This window comes from Numida meleagris, chromosome 5, assembly GCF_002078875.1.
Source record: "Numida meleagris isolate 19003 breed g44 Domestic line chromosome 5, NumMel1.0, whole genome shotgun sequence".
NCBI lineage: Eukaryota > Metazoa > Chordata > Aves > Galliformes > Numididae > Numida > Numida meleagris.
The window spans coordinates 6,755,567-6,775,086 of record NC_034413.1 but is presented as its reverse complement, the minus strand read 5'-3'; the positions used below and the strand labels follow the sequence as shown (position 1 = coordinate 6,775,086).

Genomic DNA, 19,520 nt, shown 5'->3' with positions numbered 1-19,520 from the left:
CTGATAAGTGTGCAAGGCTGATAGACTTGAAAATTCGTTTTGATCTTCGCTATTGGCATGGTTTGGAATTGCAGATTTTGTGCCTTGGTTCTTTTAAAACACAGTCACTGAATAGCACTTCTGTGAGTAATTTTCCTATTAAAGCCTAGAAGAAACATTGCTCCGTAAATAAATGCTGTAGCAAATGCCTTAAAAAATTGATTCACTTGCCCACAAGTTGCAGCTCTACAGGAAAAAAAGCTTCTGTTTGTCAAGGTCAGGAGGAGAATCTTTAAGAGATGCTGAGAAGATATCCTCTATACTCAATAATTCCATGTCCAACAAGGAATTCCAAAGATATTCCCTTGAAACTTTGCTATCGTTAAGGAAATGTTGATTCTTTTGGTTCCAGTTCATTAAATGTCTGAAGTTCTCCTATGGCCACTATTACTTCTATTAACGGATCAAGGAAACTCCTAGTGAATTCTGGATTTATTTTTAATTAAGCTTGAATTGTGTTGTTGTTGTTGTTGTTGTTGTTGTTTGCTTTAGATGCTTGCAGTATGGATCACTACTCTTTTTCTTCTTGATGCAGCCAAAGGTAAGACACATAGCTGATAAGGTCCATAAACAGCAAAGATTGTTGTGTGCAGCTTACACCAGAATAGCTGCATTTTAGAAAAAGAACATACTTGGGAATAGATATAATAGACTTCCTCATTAGCAGTAATGAATTCTGTCATGCCTTTGACACATTTAACCTATCATTCTAATTCTTTAAAGGGTTTTGCACCTAGCAAACAGAAAGGGAACTAGAAAGGTATTTTTATATATTAATGGATTCTGAAATTCTTCAGAACTGTTCCCTACCCACTCCAACTACACAGGAGCATATATGGCAGCTACAACACTTGTAACGCCAACCAAGGCACATACTTTGCACAGCACTATGCAGAGAACAAGGAAATAGTCCTGGTCTCCAACATCTCCTTACCAATAGGAAAGGATAATTCCATTGGGATGGAGGCACAGGGATAAAAAGGAGAAACAGTGAAACGCAATCCAGAACTTCCCTAGCATCGGAGGAAAAGAACCTTTGAAAATGACAAAATCTCTAGTGAAGTCCTAAATTACAACTCCACAATCAAATCTCCTCCTCTGAATGTATTTCCAATATAGAGTGCCCTACCCTGCATTTTGTACCAAGTTACAAATAGTCACGGTCTGACGCATTCTGGTTCTGTCACCCACGCACAGTAACAATAGCTTCTCTTTGTCTTCACTGTCTTTTTAATAACCATAAAAATGACTTGCAATTCCACAACTGTTGTGCTATCATGGTGGATAAGGATGGCATTTAATGGCAACACCCATATGTCATATTTACATTATTACTTTATTAAAGCCACCAGAGAAACTGGGAAACTCTCACCATATAGGCACAGATCACACTTCCCTGGGCTGTGTTGTGCTCTAGGATTGCACTTAGACTCACAGAATCATTAAGGTTGGAAAAGACCTTTAAGATCATCACGTCCAACCGTATATTTCTCCACGTCCACCAATATTTCTCACTACACCATGTCCCTCAGTGCCACATGTACCCTTCTCTTGAAAGCCTCCAGGGGCGGTGACTCCACCACCTCCCTGGGCAGCCTGTGTCATTGCATTATCACTCTTCCAGAGAAAAAGTTTTTCCTAATATCCAGCCTGAACTTCCTCTGTTGAAATGTGAGGCCATTTCCTCTCATCCTATCGACTTCATTGCTTCCACTGAATCCTTATGATAAAATTTATGGGAGGTGGTTTGCATAAGTGGTAGAGCAACTAGTAGTGCGTGTTTTTGTGTTTTGAGCTTTTTTTTTTTTTTTTTATCTCTGTCTTCAATTCTTGCACAAGAAGAAACAATTTACGTAAACCCCAGAGCATTAGCACTAAATGAAGGACTACTCCAAGCTGGCAGCAGAAACTGGTTTGTTCTCAGGACACAGAAAGGATCCAGAACTTTTTGTCTTTTTTTCTGGTGGTTGTTTTAACAGTATATTAGTCAAACAAATCATGCTTTCTCCTGAGCTCACCAAGCTGAGTTCTAGGCTGTGCACAATGCACAGGAACACAACAGAGCCCATAACGAAAACGAACACAGGTGCCATGCTGATCTGACCCAGCCATTTTCCACTTCCCTGCTATAAACACTGTCCTGTCAGCTTCTTGTCAAGGGTCAGCAGCCTGGCCTGCTGCATTCCTAGAGCACTGACGCTGTTCTTTGTGTGCCCCAGGAAGGGAAGTGTGCTATGACAGGCTCGGGTGCTTTACCGACAATCCCCCTTGGTCTGGGATCCCGGGCAGAGAACTGGCAGGCGTGCCCAGCTCTCCAGCAGCTGTGAACACTAATTTCCACCTTTACACAAGAGACAACATCAGGAAATACCAAGTAAGAAACTGTTTCTTTTCTCCTACACCTTTACTCGTAAGTCTCCCAGAAGAGGTCCTGATCCATATTCTGCAATACATACATAGTCCAAATTCAGTTTCAGTTTTATCGTTATAAATCCAGAGGCAGGCAAGGCGGTATAAAAGGAAAGCTCAGTTTTGGATCCCATATGTCTCAGGTGGAAAATATATTTCAGGCCCACACACAATTACCAGATCCTTTTAACAATATATGGTTGGTCTCAGAGGCTCTGCTCACGTGAGGGTCAGCACTGAGCCCTAAGACCAAATAGGGAAGATAAGGGAAGATTGGGAGAGAAAATAACACTGTTCATCAGAGATGGGAAGGAAAAGTGGATGAAAAATTAAAGGAAAGATTAGAAAGGAGAAGAGGAAACTAAAGGAAAAAATGGAGAATGACCATCACTGCGAATTTTACTTGGACAAAGCATAAGGATAAATGAAGTAATTTAATATTAAAAAATGACAAGGGGCTGCTTTGCTGTTGTTCTCTTGAAGAAAACTTTACAGTTGCTTTGTTTGCTTTTTTTTTTTTTTAATATAAATGGCAGTCACAAACAATGGAGGCGTTAGTAACGTCTCCTCTTTGAGTCACCTCAGAACAAGTCCAACATCTCCAACTGAGAAAGCCTGTGAGGTTTTAACTTGAATCAATCTTTCGCTGAAGGTCATGTGTGTGCTAACTCGTGCATGACATTCTTTTTTAGCTTACCAACCTATAACAAAAAATGCCTAAGTACCAAGTTTCAAACTAACACATTTTTCAGAAATTGTTGCTAATGAAAATAATGTTTTCCCTCTCTGTAAAGCCCCAAACACCCACAGCCTCTGTTGTACTCCTGATGGCCTTTCTCATGTTGTCTGGGTTATCGTTAAGATAAGATATGTTTAAGATGAGAGATGAAAGTCCTATGGAAGGAAGGAGGGAGGTTAGGACGGAGGGAGGAAAAGATGTGTACAGATTCAAAGTCAACCTTGCAGAAGATTTCTGTTTTTGTGACCAATTTTGATAAAATCTCATATTTACACAACACATTGTGCCAATATATCTCAAAGCATTGAGCAAAGGATGCCAGTATCATTAGTTCAGTTAACCAGGAGTTCATTTTGTTGAAGCCATTAACTGACATTCCCAAGCAAAGCAGTTTAGGATCAGGAACAAGACCCATCTGTTCAGATTTGAGAACTAAGCCTTAACTATGGGGTTACTCTGCCCTGTATCAGCGTGCACTGGCACAGAACATTCACGTTGTTGATGGTTTTTTTTGTTTTGACACAGAAAATCTCTGCTTCAAATCCCTCAACTATCAAAACTTCAAACTTCCGAGCACACAGGAAAACTCGCTTCATTATACACGGCCACCTCGCTGGAGCAGACCTGCCCTGGATAGCAAGCCTGTGCAGAGTACAGTGTCATCATACTTGTACTTGACAGTGCAAAGATCCATACACGCTCCCAATTAACTGGCTCATGATTCCCAGCTGAAACTTACTTCTGTGTTTTCTTGTTAATTCTGGGGATACATGAATGGAAACCTTAGAAACCAGTTCAGCTTCACAAGACTGCCCTCCTGTTCCTAGCTATGAGCATAGTGCACTTTAGCCTCCTGCTAAATGCCCTTTTGCTGCATTCACCTCCATGGTGAAAACTGTAATTGACTGTTTTTCAATTCCTTGACAATCCTAACGGGGGAAAAGTCACTTTCTCACCTGAGCAGAAGTTCAAAATAAACATTTCAGATTGAGTGAGGCATTTGATCTACCAAAGCCAAAATGCTTTGTTCAGCAGATTGATTTCATTTTATTTAGGTGTACTTCAGAAATGAAATTGTTTCAAAAGAAGCCATCAGAAAGTTCCCTTGCCTGAGGTGTCTAAAGAGAATAGTTTGTTTAAAATGGATTTGGAGGCTGAACATTTCAAGTACATGAGCACAAATTGGTAAATCCCATTAAATGATCCAAATGTATAAATTTTCAAGACTAGAGCTTGGACAATAATAAAAAAAAATCATCCTGTTCTCTTTTTCTAACTGGGACGCTAAGTTAAGCTGAGCCCCTATAACCAACAACAGCAGCTGAGATGGAAAACAACCAAAACTGCTGTGTGTGTCAAACCTGCAGCATTCAAATCTGCCTCCACTCTGCCTCCTTGTGTTGATTCTGCAGCAGTAAACGGAAAAGGTGTATCTGTACCAGTCTCTCAAACATAGCAGGTGTATATGGCATCATCTTGCAGTGCAACTTTCTGAATAAGAGCATGATGCAAGATATGAGTTTCTAGAATATTATCAGAAAAACGCACTCCTAAACAGAATCCCCTAAGAGCAGAATAATTTTCTTTCAAAATTAATGACCAGCCAAGTCCTGAAGGTAAACCTATCCTCAGCTGGGCCTATCCTCAATAGGAGTTAGAACTGATGATCCTTATGGGTCCTTCCGAACTCAGGATTGTCTATGATTCAGTTTATCCTCACTACTCACCAGTGGGGTTCAGCCACACTGTCAAGAGCAACCGCTTCTCTCTGAATCTGCAGACTGGTGCCTACTGATGCCCCACAGGCTTCAGTAAAGCCAGCACCAGAAAGGGAGCAGGAGAGCAAGGCAAGAGCTAAAAGAGCCTCATGACAGGAGCAGTATGCCAATACTGCAAGGGTGGGGTGCAAAAATCAGAACTAAAGGGAGATCCCCACATATAGTAAAACTGATTATCATTCGTGTGTAACCTGGATGAGTTGTACTTCATGATTGTTTCCTTCTGTTTCTATCTCTGACAGTTCATGTTTCATGTTGAAGATGTGAACTGCATTCTGACTGACTGGAGAGGTGGTTCCAGTGGTTTGTACACAGATGCAGTCAACAACGTCCGCATTGTGGGGGCTGAGCTGGTGTATCTTGTGAACTTGCTTGAGGTACAAGTGGAACATGAATGCCAGTGGATGGCTGTCATCTTTAGATTTGATACAACACAGTCAGAAAGTACAGAACTCAATACCGCAGCTGAAAAGGTTATAAAAGGTCTCTAATCCTGCACAAACTGAAATGCTCCACAGGACCTGGGTAGTAGAGAACCTCAATAGCACAGAGGCCACTATACTCACCCAGAGGGCATGGCATAGAAAAAGGCACTGAAAACCATAGATCACTGTAGTCACTGAACAGACGGGGTCAGGATGAGGGGTGTAGGCTGCATACAAAGAGTCAGAGGAGTCATTCACCTTCTGGATAGGCATAATGCTACTTATGGGAGCTATGTGCAGGACAAGGGGGAATGGCTTTAAACTAAAAGGGGGGAGATTTAGGTTAGATGTTAGGAAGAAATTCTTTACTCAGAGGGTGGTGATGCACTGGCAGTGCTGCCCAGAAAAGCACTTTTGTTTTTTCCTTTCCTTACATCTTCACAGAAAGACTATGGATATTCTCCGGCCAACATTCATTTCATTGGCCATAGTCTTGGAGCACATGCTGCAGGGGAGGCAGGGAGACGAAAACCTGGCATTGGAAGAATAACAGGTACTGAGGCTATTTCAACTGCAGAAGATTTGTATTTTAATGTAACTTAAAAGAGAACCAAAGAGTCACTGCTACCTAACAAACACGTTACAGACACTGTGCTGCTTCACAGTAACTGTACAGCCAGCATGACAGCACCCAAAGGAAGCCATTGAACATCCTATCCCAGCCACTCATTTCACTCGTCACCAGTTATGGCCCTGAGAAAGGCTGGACTACAACAGGAAGGTTAATCTCTCCCTACTGAGACTAAGAATATGTTACTTTGCAAATGTCACGCTGAGTTCCCCAGAGCACACTGCGATACAGACTTCAGCAATATCAAAGAGCAGGACGAAGATATTGTACAACATGTGAAATAACAGACTTGTAAAACATTAGCAACTCTTTATCATATTTGGATTTAAAAGCCCACTCTAACATGATATTTCAGTAGGTAAGATTGAAAATCTGAAATGCAAAATTAAACCCCTATGTCATGATGACACAATAAACAGCTGCGGGCACCCTCAAAAAAAAATTACTATTAGCTGCATAGCTGCACAGGGAGGTACAGCATCATGGCACAGTCCCACGTCACAGTTTTCAAAGGTGCAGAATTTTCTGTTTTCCTTTCTCCTCCAGCCAGTTCTTGGCTTTGCATTATTCCCCAGTAGTAAGCCAACCATCCATCCAATTTTTACTGCACTACAATGCCTCTAGACACCATTCTATTAAAACCTGGCTTGTTTTTTCTCTGGCTAACAAAAATACACATCAGCACAAAATAGATTTTTACATGAGGACTTAAGGTAGAAACGTAATGACATTTACATATTGCATGTGATGAGATATTTACACAAGTTATTATTTGTATTATTATTCCCATCTCCTTTCATTTAGGTTTGGATCCAGCCGGACCTCTTTTCCAGTACACTCCCCCAATGGTCAGGCTGGATCCTTCAGATGCAAAATTTGTTGATATAATTCACACTCATGCTGGTCATCTCTTCTTTGACTTTGGTAAGTTTTCACATAAAGGCCAATGCACACATAGAGGCGGACCACAGCATATCATAGAGTGATCAGTCTTCATTCATTCTTGATGCCCCATCCCTGGAGGTGCTCGAGGCCAGGTTGGATGGGTCCCTGGGCAACTGATCTGATATGGGGCAACCAGTTCACAGCAGGGAATTGGAACTAGATGATCTTTAAAGTCCCTTCCAACCGAACTCATTCTATGACTCTGATTTTACATATTTCAGCTCCTGGGATTCTTCAGACTTGTGGCCATCTGGATTTTTACCCAAATGGTGGGAAGAAAATGCCAGGATGCAGGCAGCTTCGTGTACCTCCAGCAATTCGGAGCGTCAATGACCTTATGAGAGGTATGTTGTAAAGAAGTAATGCCTCATTACAGCTGCAGCTTGAAAGGCGAGTTTGCAGGCTGAGCTAAGGCAAAGCCTTTTGAATGTATCTACTACTTATATAACTTAGATCTGGATATTCCAAAAATGACTGTTTTAAAATCTGAGCTTCCCTTCTTGCTACCAGGACATCAGTCCCAATACTACTGCGTTCAAACATACTCAACATTAGCAACTCTAGTGTCTTCAAAGGGAACAGGAAAACTTGAAATCATAGAATATGATCAAGTGACTACTGAACTGATAGCTGATGCTCTCCAAACAAAGCTGGGTAGTTAATAAGAGTTATTCTGGGATAAAGCAAAGTAGACGCCCCAAATCCTATCTTCTAACCCTAACCTATGGAAATAAGAATACCTGTTATCCATAGCTATACGTTTTGAAACCTCGACCACTAGTAGGTAGCTGGCTCTTGAAAATGCTTGGTATCAACTGGTTTGAAAAGTTAGGGACCAAGACAGAAAGCTGCTCTGCACAAAATCATTTGGAACCAAAACGCCTTCAAAAGTGACAACATAAAAACGTCTCCATTTTCAGCAAAAAATTAAGAGTTTCACTAGGCTTCTTGCCATGTTTTGTGGTAAAAAACAAACCCACCTTTACTGAACACAAGCAGATGGAGTGGGTTGTTCATGCAGCACCTAAAAATAGAGACTGTTAACTCCTGCCTCTCATATAAACCTTGCTTTGTGCATATCTCTTCTGTTTGATAATATTTACATGTATGAAGTCCTTTTATGTAAAAGCATGCTTTAGAAATGCTATTCAGTAAGTTCTTTATACAGCTTTTGATGCAGGAAGGAGAGAGGTATTACGTTCCCTTTGTATAGATGTTAAGTGAATTTGGCACTAGCACAAAGTAAGCTTACCATAAGGGCTGAGAATTTTAAAGTTACAAGCACGGACTCTTTAGAATTAGTTTTAGAGAAGGAACTATAAAGAAAAAAATACTCAGGAAACCTTGATGATCCAGGTTGTTTTCAAGAAACACAGATGAAAATACCTTTTTGTTTGTTTTTTTCTTTCCCTCTGTGTAAAGAACAAAGGGTTGACCTGTTGATACCTGGTCAACATTTACCAGTTTGTCTTTAAGATGCATAAATATTGATGGGCAACCGTAGGTGAAATTTTGATTTCACTAATAGCTGTGCCTCCTTGCAATTACTTCAGTGCCTCCATGATGTCACCCTATAATTGGGCAAAGTCCCCCCACGCTGCAGCAGAGTGGAGCCTATTTTTATAGCTTAACGTTGGTATATTGTGCTTCGATAAAGGAGAGGCCTCAGAGCTAATAAAGACAGTACTTATAACAAGGAACACAAATTGCACTTTCTTCTGCTCTGCATTAACAGCTCACAAATTTCACTCTCAGGGCAAAATGCACTTATTTCAAATAATTCTGACAAAATCGAGGACACGCTGCCAAGCATCTTGCTTTTCTGAGCATTTCACAGAATCACCAATGTCAAATGACCGCAGATTTTTTAGAGCTTAAAAACACTGAAAGCCGCTGAAGTTAAAATAATTACTATAATTATCTTTAATTCTAGAAGTGACTGGAAACTGTGGTTTTACAAATTACCACGTTGTGATAATGGTAAGCAAATGAAAACTACTTCATTGTAACTACTATATGTTTTGCAAATGCTGCAACTATGAATTATTCCAGTCTTCGAAATATGAAAGGGAAATTCTGCTAAATCCTCCTCTGTTCTCATGTAAAGCCCAGGCAGTCAAGTGTGTGCATTGCAGGACTGGGGGCTGTGAGAGGGCTGCCAGGTGCATCTCCACCTCTTCCACATGGCATACACATGGGCAGCACCTTGCTCTTCTCCATCAGAAATACAGACGCAGCTGCAAGAGTGCTTTGTGCCATAAAGACCCACATATGCTGTTCTGGCATGGATTTTATGGTTGATGTGTAGCTTTAATCTTTTCTCCGTGGGGTTTTTCCCAGCATATAGATCTCTTGGATGTGGACATAAAAGAAGCCTCCGGTATTATGCTGAAAGCATTATCACTCCAAATGGATTTGTTGGCTACCAGTGTGAAACATACCGAGCTTTTATATCGGTGAGTATTGGGTACGTGTTTATGAAGGAGGTAAGGTTATAGCCCTGCTCTTCTTTTCCTAGCAATTTCTGAGATGGCTTCTGGACTCCAGGTGATAGAATCAAGGGTGGCTCTGCAGATCCACTGACTGCCCTCATCCTCACAGCCAAAAAATGGGCAAATATAAAAGCAGCAAACCCCAAAACAGATCCAGAAGAAAATGAAGATGGTAAATGTACATACTCTAAGCAGTTACAAAAAGAGATGAAGATTTAAGAGGGCTAGCAAGGGCTGGATTCAGCTGTGTAGGGCTGCAGCAAGGGGCATGTTCTTGCTGAAGGCAGCCCACTTAAACTAGCACCATACAAACCAGCTGAAACCCATCATCAAGAGGACAGGTGCCGGATTTTGTCAGTGTCTAAACATCTCTAAACAACAATAAACACCCACAGCATTTAGAGCAGAGGAGACAAATATTTATACAGCACAGCAGTGCCACACACAAAACAGCCCTCATGTGCCACAAGGCAGCAGAAAGTCCTGGTGTTTCATGCCTGCTATAACTGGGTAGCCACACTTGGATTTACTTCCAAATAACTCGTGGGTTAAGACAAAGACAGTTTAATAGGAAAGAAAAGAGAGGGGGAATTAAAAAAAAAATACATATATATATGTGTGAATGATGCACAATGCAACTGGTTACCACCAGATGTCCCCAGGCGGCAGCAGCCCCAAAACTAGTTCCTCCAGACTTATTGCTCAGCATGACACCATACAGTACAGATACAGTATGGGGCATCCCTTTGGTCAGTCCTGGCTACACACAAGCTCCCTGTGCACCCCTAGCCCTTTGCTGGCAGGGCAGCATAGAAGCTGAAACAACCATGGCTGTGCATAAGCACTGCTCAGCAGCAATGTAAACATCAGTGGTATCAACATTATTCTCATCCTACATCCAAAACACAGAACCATACCAGCTTCTAGGAAGAAAATTAACTCTATCCCACATGAAACCAGGACATGATGAGAAGCTGCCATTGCCTGCAGTGATTTTGCCACATAACTTGAAAGACTGATGTAATTCAGGACTTGAATAAAAACCAGAACCCTGTGCAACTTAGCGATGAGAGAGAAATGATTTTGTCAGTTGAAGAATAGACAACAGATGATGCTCATTTAGTCTTTCATTCATCTAATGCCCAAATAGCCAAGGATTCACACATCCTACTTCTTTCAGAACCTCTAACTAACTGAATATCACAAAGCTTTTTTTTTTTTCCAGCTGAAATTGAATGCATGCTTACCTTCATCTTAATGTTCAATCCACATAGTCTGATTAATTTCACAGAAAAAAAAAAAGAAGCAGACAGAACAAATAAAATGCAGACTCAAGCTTCAGCATTCATATGTTTCAATATCATTGCCATCTGAGTGAGACACTCAGCTGGAACCTCCTTGCCAGTGTGGTTACCCACTCCACAACAATTATGAGGCCACCTCAGTGGATCCTATGGCAGATAAAAATGTTACCTGTATTTCACAGATCAGGCAGTAAGGTGCTGCACACAGTAAGGCATTTACTCATGATCTCTTGAGAAACATATTTAGGCCAGATTTGCAACTCGTTTTTTTTCTAATTTTTTTTGACCTGATGAAACAAGCAGATTGTCCATCTCAACTTCTTTTTCCACTACTCTGATAAATACTGAAAACAGAACATGAATTCAGAAACGAGCACCTTTTCAAACAAACTGGGGAAAAAAGACTGAAATGCCCTATTTCGTTGTACTTTAAGCGTTGGAATTAAAATTGATAACATCTTGTAACACATATTTATTTTCCTCCAGGGAGCCTGCTTCCCATGCCCGAAGGGAGGATGCCCACTGATGGGCCATTATGCTGATGTGTTTTCTCATAAAACTGAAAAAGAACAGCAAAAGGTTTATTTAAACACAGGACCTCACTCTCCATTTGCTCGTAAGTGCTGGAGTCTGGCGATGAATTAGGAGTGGCAATGAAGTCTACAGTGAGAAACACTTTACACTTCTACAGAAATCCAATGGCATAAGAGATGCTCAGTACAATATCTGGAGTTTTATATCTGTTAGGATTATGGAATATCAGCTCTGTTTGGATAAGGCTGAGATAATTATGGAATTGATGCCGACCTATGATTTAGAAACCCTGCCAAATTTTGTTAACTAAATAGTGGCTTCAAAAGCTCTAAAAAGCTGGAGGTGGGAGGAACATTATGCTGAAAGTGCAAAATTTCAAAGCAAAATAGTTGTGCTGCCATCATTGACAAAACCTTATAAACGAGATAATTTTAAGGGTATTTTTGCAAAGCTCATCCAGTCGTAATGACAAGGAGTAATAAGGAAGTGTAATTTTAATTGTGATTAATTCCAAAGAACTGGCAAATAAGAAAATTTGTAAATAAGATGTACTCCATCCCAGAGGATGAACTGCAAGGGCGATACATGAGATAAGGTCTTCGAGGACATCGTTCACTAGGCACTAGAATACAAAAGCAAAACTAGGTACAAAAAAATCTTATGTTGCATCTTCAGAGAAACAAAAAGAGGAAAAATGAATTTGAGTGCAGAGAAAGTAGGCATTTCTTAAATCTGAGTGTATACAATAATGCCAACATCTACACTGTTAGGTTTGTAGAAACCATGGCCTGAAGTGGGTGAAGAGATTCTCCTTCATTAACTCAAACTAAAGCCAGCACAAGAGCTTCCAAGCGTGGTTACTTGAAATCAATGTGCACTACTGTATGTGAGGCTATGCTTCTGCCTTGGGAAGGCATGGATGTTGCAGGATCTTCTACCCGAGGTTAAGCCGGTTTAAGAAAACATTTAATTCTTCATATTTCAGAGCTAAAGCGCTGCCTGTGAGACCCCCACCCAGATTGCTCCAAAGTGCAAGAAATAACAAAAAGAAAACCGAGGCTGTGTGGAGCATTGCCCAAAGCAAATTAAATACTTAGCATGACTAGGAGGCTAGTAAAGGTTAGAACTGTAGTTACATCGCTGTCAAGGAAATTAATGTCACCAGAATGACACAGAACTAACATTTGCCTTAATAAGGCAGAGGCATTTTGTTTGCTTACACGCACATCTGTGCAAACATCTCCTCTCCCTGAAAAGCACTGAAACGCATGAGGGAAAGAAGTCTCTTCACAACCACTGTTTATTTCCTTTTGTTTTCAAAGGCTGGCGAAAAGAGATACGTGTCAGACTATCTGCAACAGAAACCATGAAGGGAAATATAGATGTAGCCTTGACTGGAACTAATGGGATCAGGAGAAAATACACAATTGACAAGTAAGTGCAACATGACTGGTGGAAAACTTGTTATTATTCGGAGTTTATAATATCTCTTTTTAGCTCTCATCTTGTTCTTTGTGATCTGTGACCTACAGTGGTAATAAAAGCAGGTGATAAGCGGTCCCCGTGCTACAGATTATGGTCAAAATGTGCTTGCTGCTCTCTCTTGCTCTGTGTTTTCCTTTCTTTCTGGACAAAGCTTAGCATAGCAAGGTGGGCAAGAGCAAAGAGTTCTGTGGCCTGAGGGGAGGCTGCTGCTGGCCTCAGACATGTCTTCGCAGCTCAAAGATGACAAAGCTGAACGATGTACAACCATGTGATCATTGCAGGTTAGCATCCAGAAAGGCACAGGAATTTAAACAACTAACTCATTTGCATGCTTCATTTTTGTGCTTTGCTTTTGGTAGGGGAACTTTCAAGCCAGGCAACACATACTTGAACTATATTGATACAGACATTTCTGGGAACATTTCAAAAGTCGAGTTTCGCTGGAAAAAGCATCTAGGTCATGTACACCGAGGCTGCATGGGAGCAGAAGAAGTCACAATAATATCTGGGGGAGACGGAAACGTGTGAGTATACAGCCTAATTGTGTTTTGTTCTGCGGCTCTGGGAAAAAAATATAAATAAAATAGAAAAAGTCCTACTGTGCTGACAACCATTTCCTCCCATTTTTCTCCCGTTGCCAGGTCTGCGTTCTGCGGGCACGGCTCCGTGCAGCCGAGCACATGGCAGACCCTGACGCTTTGCTAGGGCTGGAGGAGGAACGCCGCAGCTCTGGCTATGGAAAATCACGCTACTTCAGCCAGACTATTGGTGAAGCTCCTCCAGCAGAGATGGAAAATTTACACTGCCCAATACAAAATCTCTACTTCAAAATCAGTGTTGTCGGCTTGTATCCAACCAGGGGAGCTACAATGCCCTTCCTCCCTGAAGAACAGCATTTTAGCAACACATCCAAAAGACTGCTTAGGAGCTAGGACTGCGTACCAAGTTGCACAGTATACCCTGAGAAACTCAAGCATCGCAGACTGCCACCTGTCAAGCAGGACAGCTGAATGCACAGCAAAACATGTCGTGGTTGCCATTTTCATTCACCTGATCTACTGAGCTCTGCTGAACTCCAGGTGAGCTGAGGCTCTTTCTCTGTGTCTAGAATAGGTACCTTCTTTATGTAATTCTAATAAGGCACTACTGAGGATATTAACTTTTCTGGCAGCCTTCAAAGTAACAATTTTCTCTTTACCAATGAAGTTGAATTTTCCAGCTGTACTTTGCCCTTCAAAAGCCAGAAAATCTTTAAGACGTCCCATGGTTTTCAGGAAATTATCTTGGAAAAATATTTAGGATCACGGTTATTTTCCCTGTGTAAGGAACATAATATATCCTTTTCTAAGATACAAAACTTCCCCAGGTGGGAATTCTGATGATGCCTGAGCTGCAGTGTTTGCATTACTATAACCTTGCCCTCCCAAATTTGGGAACATTTTGATTATATTACTTAACAAAACCAAGCTACCAGGACTGCTTTTGTTTCAATATAAGCTCCCCACAAAAATCCTTTTGGATTTTGTTACCCACTGTGGCACAGAAATCCTATGTGGGAATCATGTTGGGCAACGCTGCTCTGTCCCATCCCAACAACTGGCTATTCCAGAATAGTTCCAATGAGGTTCACCACAAGGTGTTAATGAGATGAGTTACACAAGGCTAAACATGAGTGATAAACAGGTGTGTTTTAAATTATGCAGCAATAAGTTTGAGATAACAGAATCCAGTCACCTCTCCTGAGATTTGCCAGAGAAGATTGCTTAGGAGGTTTGTGGCAAAGTTCACAAATCATCTGCCCACCTTCTCAGGCTCCCTGCCTCGGTACACTCACCATCTCCACCCACATGGGGAATAGGTAATCCAGAAACTATCCAAGCAGGGAACTCATTCTCCTCTTCCCGTTAGGCAAACTACCCAAGCAAAATCCCCTTCTGGTCTGTGTGGGGACTCTCCTCCTCTGCACTTCCCTGGAGAAGTACAAAACAAACCCCAGGTACTCGTACATAGCTGGGAAATAGCTACAGTCAATAATTACACCACCTTGGACATCTGTCATAAATCAGGCATGGCCCTCTGCCCGAGTTGCACAAATAAAGAAGATGGAGGGGGAAAGGAATATTTATTATCCCTTTCTTACGCTCAGGACCTTAAGCAAAAGAAACGTAAATGTTTTTCCTGGGGTCACAAAAAGTGCATGCAGCAGGGCCAGGAGCCAAGTGGAATCATCTCATTTAATGAGGGCCACGGCTTCTCACAAGAAGGAGACAAAATCCTGTTGAATTCAAGAGTTTGTAAAGCACAAGTCATCCCCCTTCTGCCTCCGTACTTGGCTGTGCCTTCCTAGCAGTTCTAAACATTAATTAGATGTTTTTATGAATAATAAAAGATTCTTCCTTTAAAAAATACAACCTTTCATTTTGTTTAATTTTAGCTGTTGATTTCAACAGCTTTCTGATGAAACATAGCAACTCATATGGGCTGATTAGGCCACTTAAAAATAGGCATTTTCTCACCCAATCAGTAGAGCTAAAAATAAAACAAATTTCCTTCTTCTCCTTGTCTTGTGCCACTTTGTATTTATATTATAAACGCTATCTTGAGTTAATTTTCACTCTTTGGTACAGTAAACATCAGCACTGCACATTTTTACTAACACATCTATAAGCAGAGCAAGAAAGGTTTACTTTTATGAGGTAAAGGTGAAAAACAGCTGTATGTTGCTGGTTTAGTTTAGCATTTAGTTTTCCTCCCCTCAATTTCTTTTTGTATTTTAAAATTAAAATTATTGCTCTGTATGGAAAATTTTGATAGTTCCCTTGTGTTGTTGGAGCCAGTCGCTATAATGCAAGGGCTTGACAGTTCACAAAACACTCTGCCTTTAAAAACAACTGGAAGAGGCAATAGTTTCATATCTTCACAACAAAGTAAGCCAACTTTTTATAACAGCTTAAATTGCATCTTTAAAATGTCAAGTGAGATGTGCAGTTTGAAATGTTTGACTGTCAATCTGAAAGGTGAACGTTTTTAATCAAACGTACTTTGTCTAGGGCTTTTAAGGACGTATGATGAAAACCACTGTCTTTTAGATAATTTAAATATTCTGTAAAACTGTGAGTGCTTCAGAATTACAATAGAGATTTCATTTAATTCTCAGTAAGTGTTTGTTCACTACAAAAACTATGCCAAAGGTAAACTACTAACAAAACCATTGTAAAGCACTCATCCATCGTCCATCTTTTGTCACAGGAGTAACGCCAAAGAAATAAACAATCCAACAAACCTCTTAGATCTTGTACAGAAGAAAGGAACAGCAACATATGTAGTCCATAACACTAACTCTCAGCTCCGCTTACAATCATGTGCATTTGCCTTATAGGTAACATGAGAAAAAGTAATTTCAGGAGAAACTATGCTTATCAAAAAGTGATGAAAACAAGAGCCATTTGTATCAGAGGTCTCCATTAACATGGAATACAGTAGAATCCCAGAGTTATTTAAGCTGGTAAAGACTTGTAAGATCAAATCCAATCACTTCTAATGCTACAAGTCCAACACTAATCCACGCCCCTAAGCACCATGTCCACACATCTCTTACTTATCTCCAGGGATGGGGACTCCACCAACTCCCTGGGCAGTCCATTCTAATGGCTAACCACACTTTCTGTGAAGAAATTCTTCCTAATATCCAATCTAAACCTTCCCTGGTGCAACTTGAGGTCACGTTGTGTCTATTTCAAGCACAGCAGAATTCCTCTTTCCAAAAACTTGAGTTCATCCAAAAGTCCCCCATAAATACAGAGGTCACTACAAAAGTAATGCCTCCTATTTATTTCCATGGAAGCAACAGATACAAAGAACACAATCACACTATTTGATAGAGCAAATTCTCAGCTACAAAACACTATTTTTCAGCACAGTAACCACCATTAGCTGTGCATTTTCACCAGCGATGAACAAGAACCTTCATGACACTTGTTAAAATCTGCACTGCCGTCCAAAATGTGACTTGTCTGTCATGTCACTGTCACCACTGCTGAAATGCAGTATCACCCACTGTATTTCCCTTGTTCTCATGTTATTTTCATCTGTTTTTGATGTTCTCTTTAGGCTTGTTTTTTCCCCCAAGAAAAAAATAATTAAATACAGTTCAACATAATTGTGCTTTGATAGGTTTTTCTGGTTTCTCTCTAACAATACTATTATATTAATAATACTATCTCTTGATAGTAATCAAGTTAGACTACATTTTTTATTTTTGACATATCAGAAATGAGTGAATGATTTCAATGTCTCAGTGTCTAAGAACTTGCATCCTGAAGGGACTTATTGGTAGTTCTCAGATTTGTTTTTTCCGTGTCTCAGGTAATGTCTATACTCCTGGTTGTGTTCTATCAGTTACTAACCCACCCATAATATAGCTACTCTTGCACCCTGCTAAGTCTGTCTTCCCAGATAAGCATTCCTGCATGTCCATCATCTCCTCACTCCCTTCTCTTGCAATTCCTCATGAGCACTTTTACAGTGAAGTTATTTATCCTCACTTCCCCCCTACACTTCCCTCAATGATAATTAGTGAACATTTCTTCTCCTACAATAGGCTCCAACTGCCAAAGATCATAGAATCATAGAATAGAATCATAGAATTAGCTAGGTTGGAAAAGACCTACAAGATCACCTAGTCCAACCATCCACCTACCACCAATAACCCCACTATACCATGTCTCTCAACACTATATCTAAACGTTTCTTGAACACCTCCAGGGACGGTGACTCAACCACTTCCCTGGGCAGCCCATTAATGTGCCCATTAAAGCCCAGATGTGCTTGTTATATAGGAGGTAAAATAAAACCTTTGGAGCAGGATTTTGCTGAGACTTTCTGTGTAACCCATGGCTCTAATGGGGACATTTGGCATTGTTCTGGAACACAAGCACAAAGCACAAATCTTTAAATGTGCATTCCCAACACTTACTTCAGTTATCCTTCCAAAACCAAAGCTGGCTGGGATTGATATTGTCACTGGGAGCTTAAACAATTGTTCACTGACCCATTGCCAAGTTTATCTACACAGGCTGTAGACAGACTTCCTCCTTTGCGTTAAGACAGTATTAAGGACTTGGCAATTTCAAATCTGCTCCAGGCTGCTTCAAGTTATGCTGATTCCAATCATTAAGGAGCAGATGTAGATAGCATGCCCAAATCCACCTTTGACGGCATTTTTCCAAGGTAAAACAGAGCCAGGAATATGTTCTTTATCTTTCACTATCAAGGATCTAAAATATTCCAGAAGGAGCACACCTCATCACCAGCTTTGACATGAACAGAGCACGCCTACATTGCTGTGTTACCTAAAAACATAGCTCTCCTCCCAGCTGCCACAAGATTGGATGGGGCACGCACCTTGAAACACCGGAAACGTAAGCAGTGTTTGAAAATACAGGTTGGCATTGGTGTCAGTCCTCTTTCATCCCATACATTTTTGTCACTAGGGAATCTTGGGATCTAATGTCCAGAGTCCAAGACAAAACCTACAGCCATTCTATTTCTGCTGCTTCCATCAAATAATTTAAATATTTCAGTGTCAATAGGAAATCAAGCATTCTGAAAAAATGACTTCATTCTTTTCTCTTTTAGTTCTGCCCATTAGATGGAAAGAAAGGCTCTCTTCTCTCCCTACTGATTCCCCCTCTCTCTGTTCTTGGTTACTTCCATCACCATCTCTAAAATTCTCTCCTGCTGCTATTTCCTTAACAAGATACTATGGTCCATAAGTCTTCATCTAACAAACACAGAAGTTAACATTATCTCTGCTTGCTTTGTCTGATTCAATGACAACCAAGCATGTGTTATGGAAGGTCAGAAATATTTATCATCATCTCCAAAATATTCCTTTTATTGCTGCTGTGCATCATTGAAGGGGATGAACTAAGGGAAACTGGTTTTGCAACTATTCAATATAAAGTTTGTTCACTTGACCAGAACGAACACATCAGAGTTAAACAATAGAAATATCAAGAAATTCTTTTATTCATGGCTCTGCCACTCAGAGACTAAAGGTAAGATTCTCCAAGAAGAGTGCTCTTTGTCTATGCATATTAGCAACTCCCTAGGGTTTGCAGTAACAAAGTACTTCCAGGTGACCTCCTTTCAAGCTAAGAAATTCATTAACCAGCTTCAATCTAAAATTGAAATAAGAGAGAAAAATGTGCTTTTAGAATTTTATTCACTTATCTTGCTATGAAAGCCTTGGTAATTTATATATCACTGCACTTGAAGCACAGATGCTGAGTTTCCTTTGGAGAACGTGATTCGCTGTGAGTGTTTTGATCCTCTTTTTCCTACTAATGTGAAGGCCACTACTATCAGAATAAATGTCCTTGATAATTTTCAGGCTGACATTTATAGAACCATCTGGATGTATTCGCTTGCATGTTGTCAGAAGCACCTGCAGAAGCCAGAATTTTCTTGCCATCCGTAAAAATCTGTTGTTCCTCTTAACTCATAAAAACAGACCAAGAAAAACTGGCCATTCCAAAAACACAATCGATCTCCAAAATGCTGTAACATGGGCTATAAATTCTTCCAGTATTAACTCCAGCTTGTCATGCTGGGCTACATTAATTTAATCTGTACCACTGCATATTCCTTCTGAAATTCACTGACAGTGAGACTGTGTGGAAGTGACTCTCCCGTATTAGCCAGGCTACCTCTTCTCTACATACAAAACAGATAAAAA

The 19,520-nt window shown here is 40.5% G+C and overlaps 1 protein-coding gene across 1 annotated transcript; it reads left to right on the top strand.

Moving 5' to 3' along the window:
• LOC110400525 (pancreatic lipase-related protein 2-like) lies at window positions 532–13,835 on the top strand. Its single transcript, XM_021400448.1, has 12 exons — window positions 532–580; window positions 2,259–2,413; window positions 3,713–3,838; window positions 5,208–5,342; window positions 5,835–5,943; window positions 6,826–6,945; window positions 7,188–7,310; window positions 9,307–9,422; window positions 11,249–11,378; window positions 12,619–12,730; window positions 13,141–13,305; window positions 13,423–13,835. Exons 1-12 carry the CDS (start codon window positions 532–534, stop codon window positions 13,484–13,486), a joined length of 1,404 nt encoding a protein of 467 aa, XP_021256123.1. The 3' UTR covers window positions 13,487–13,835.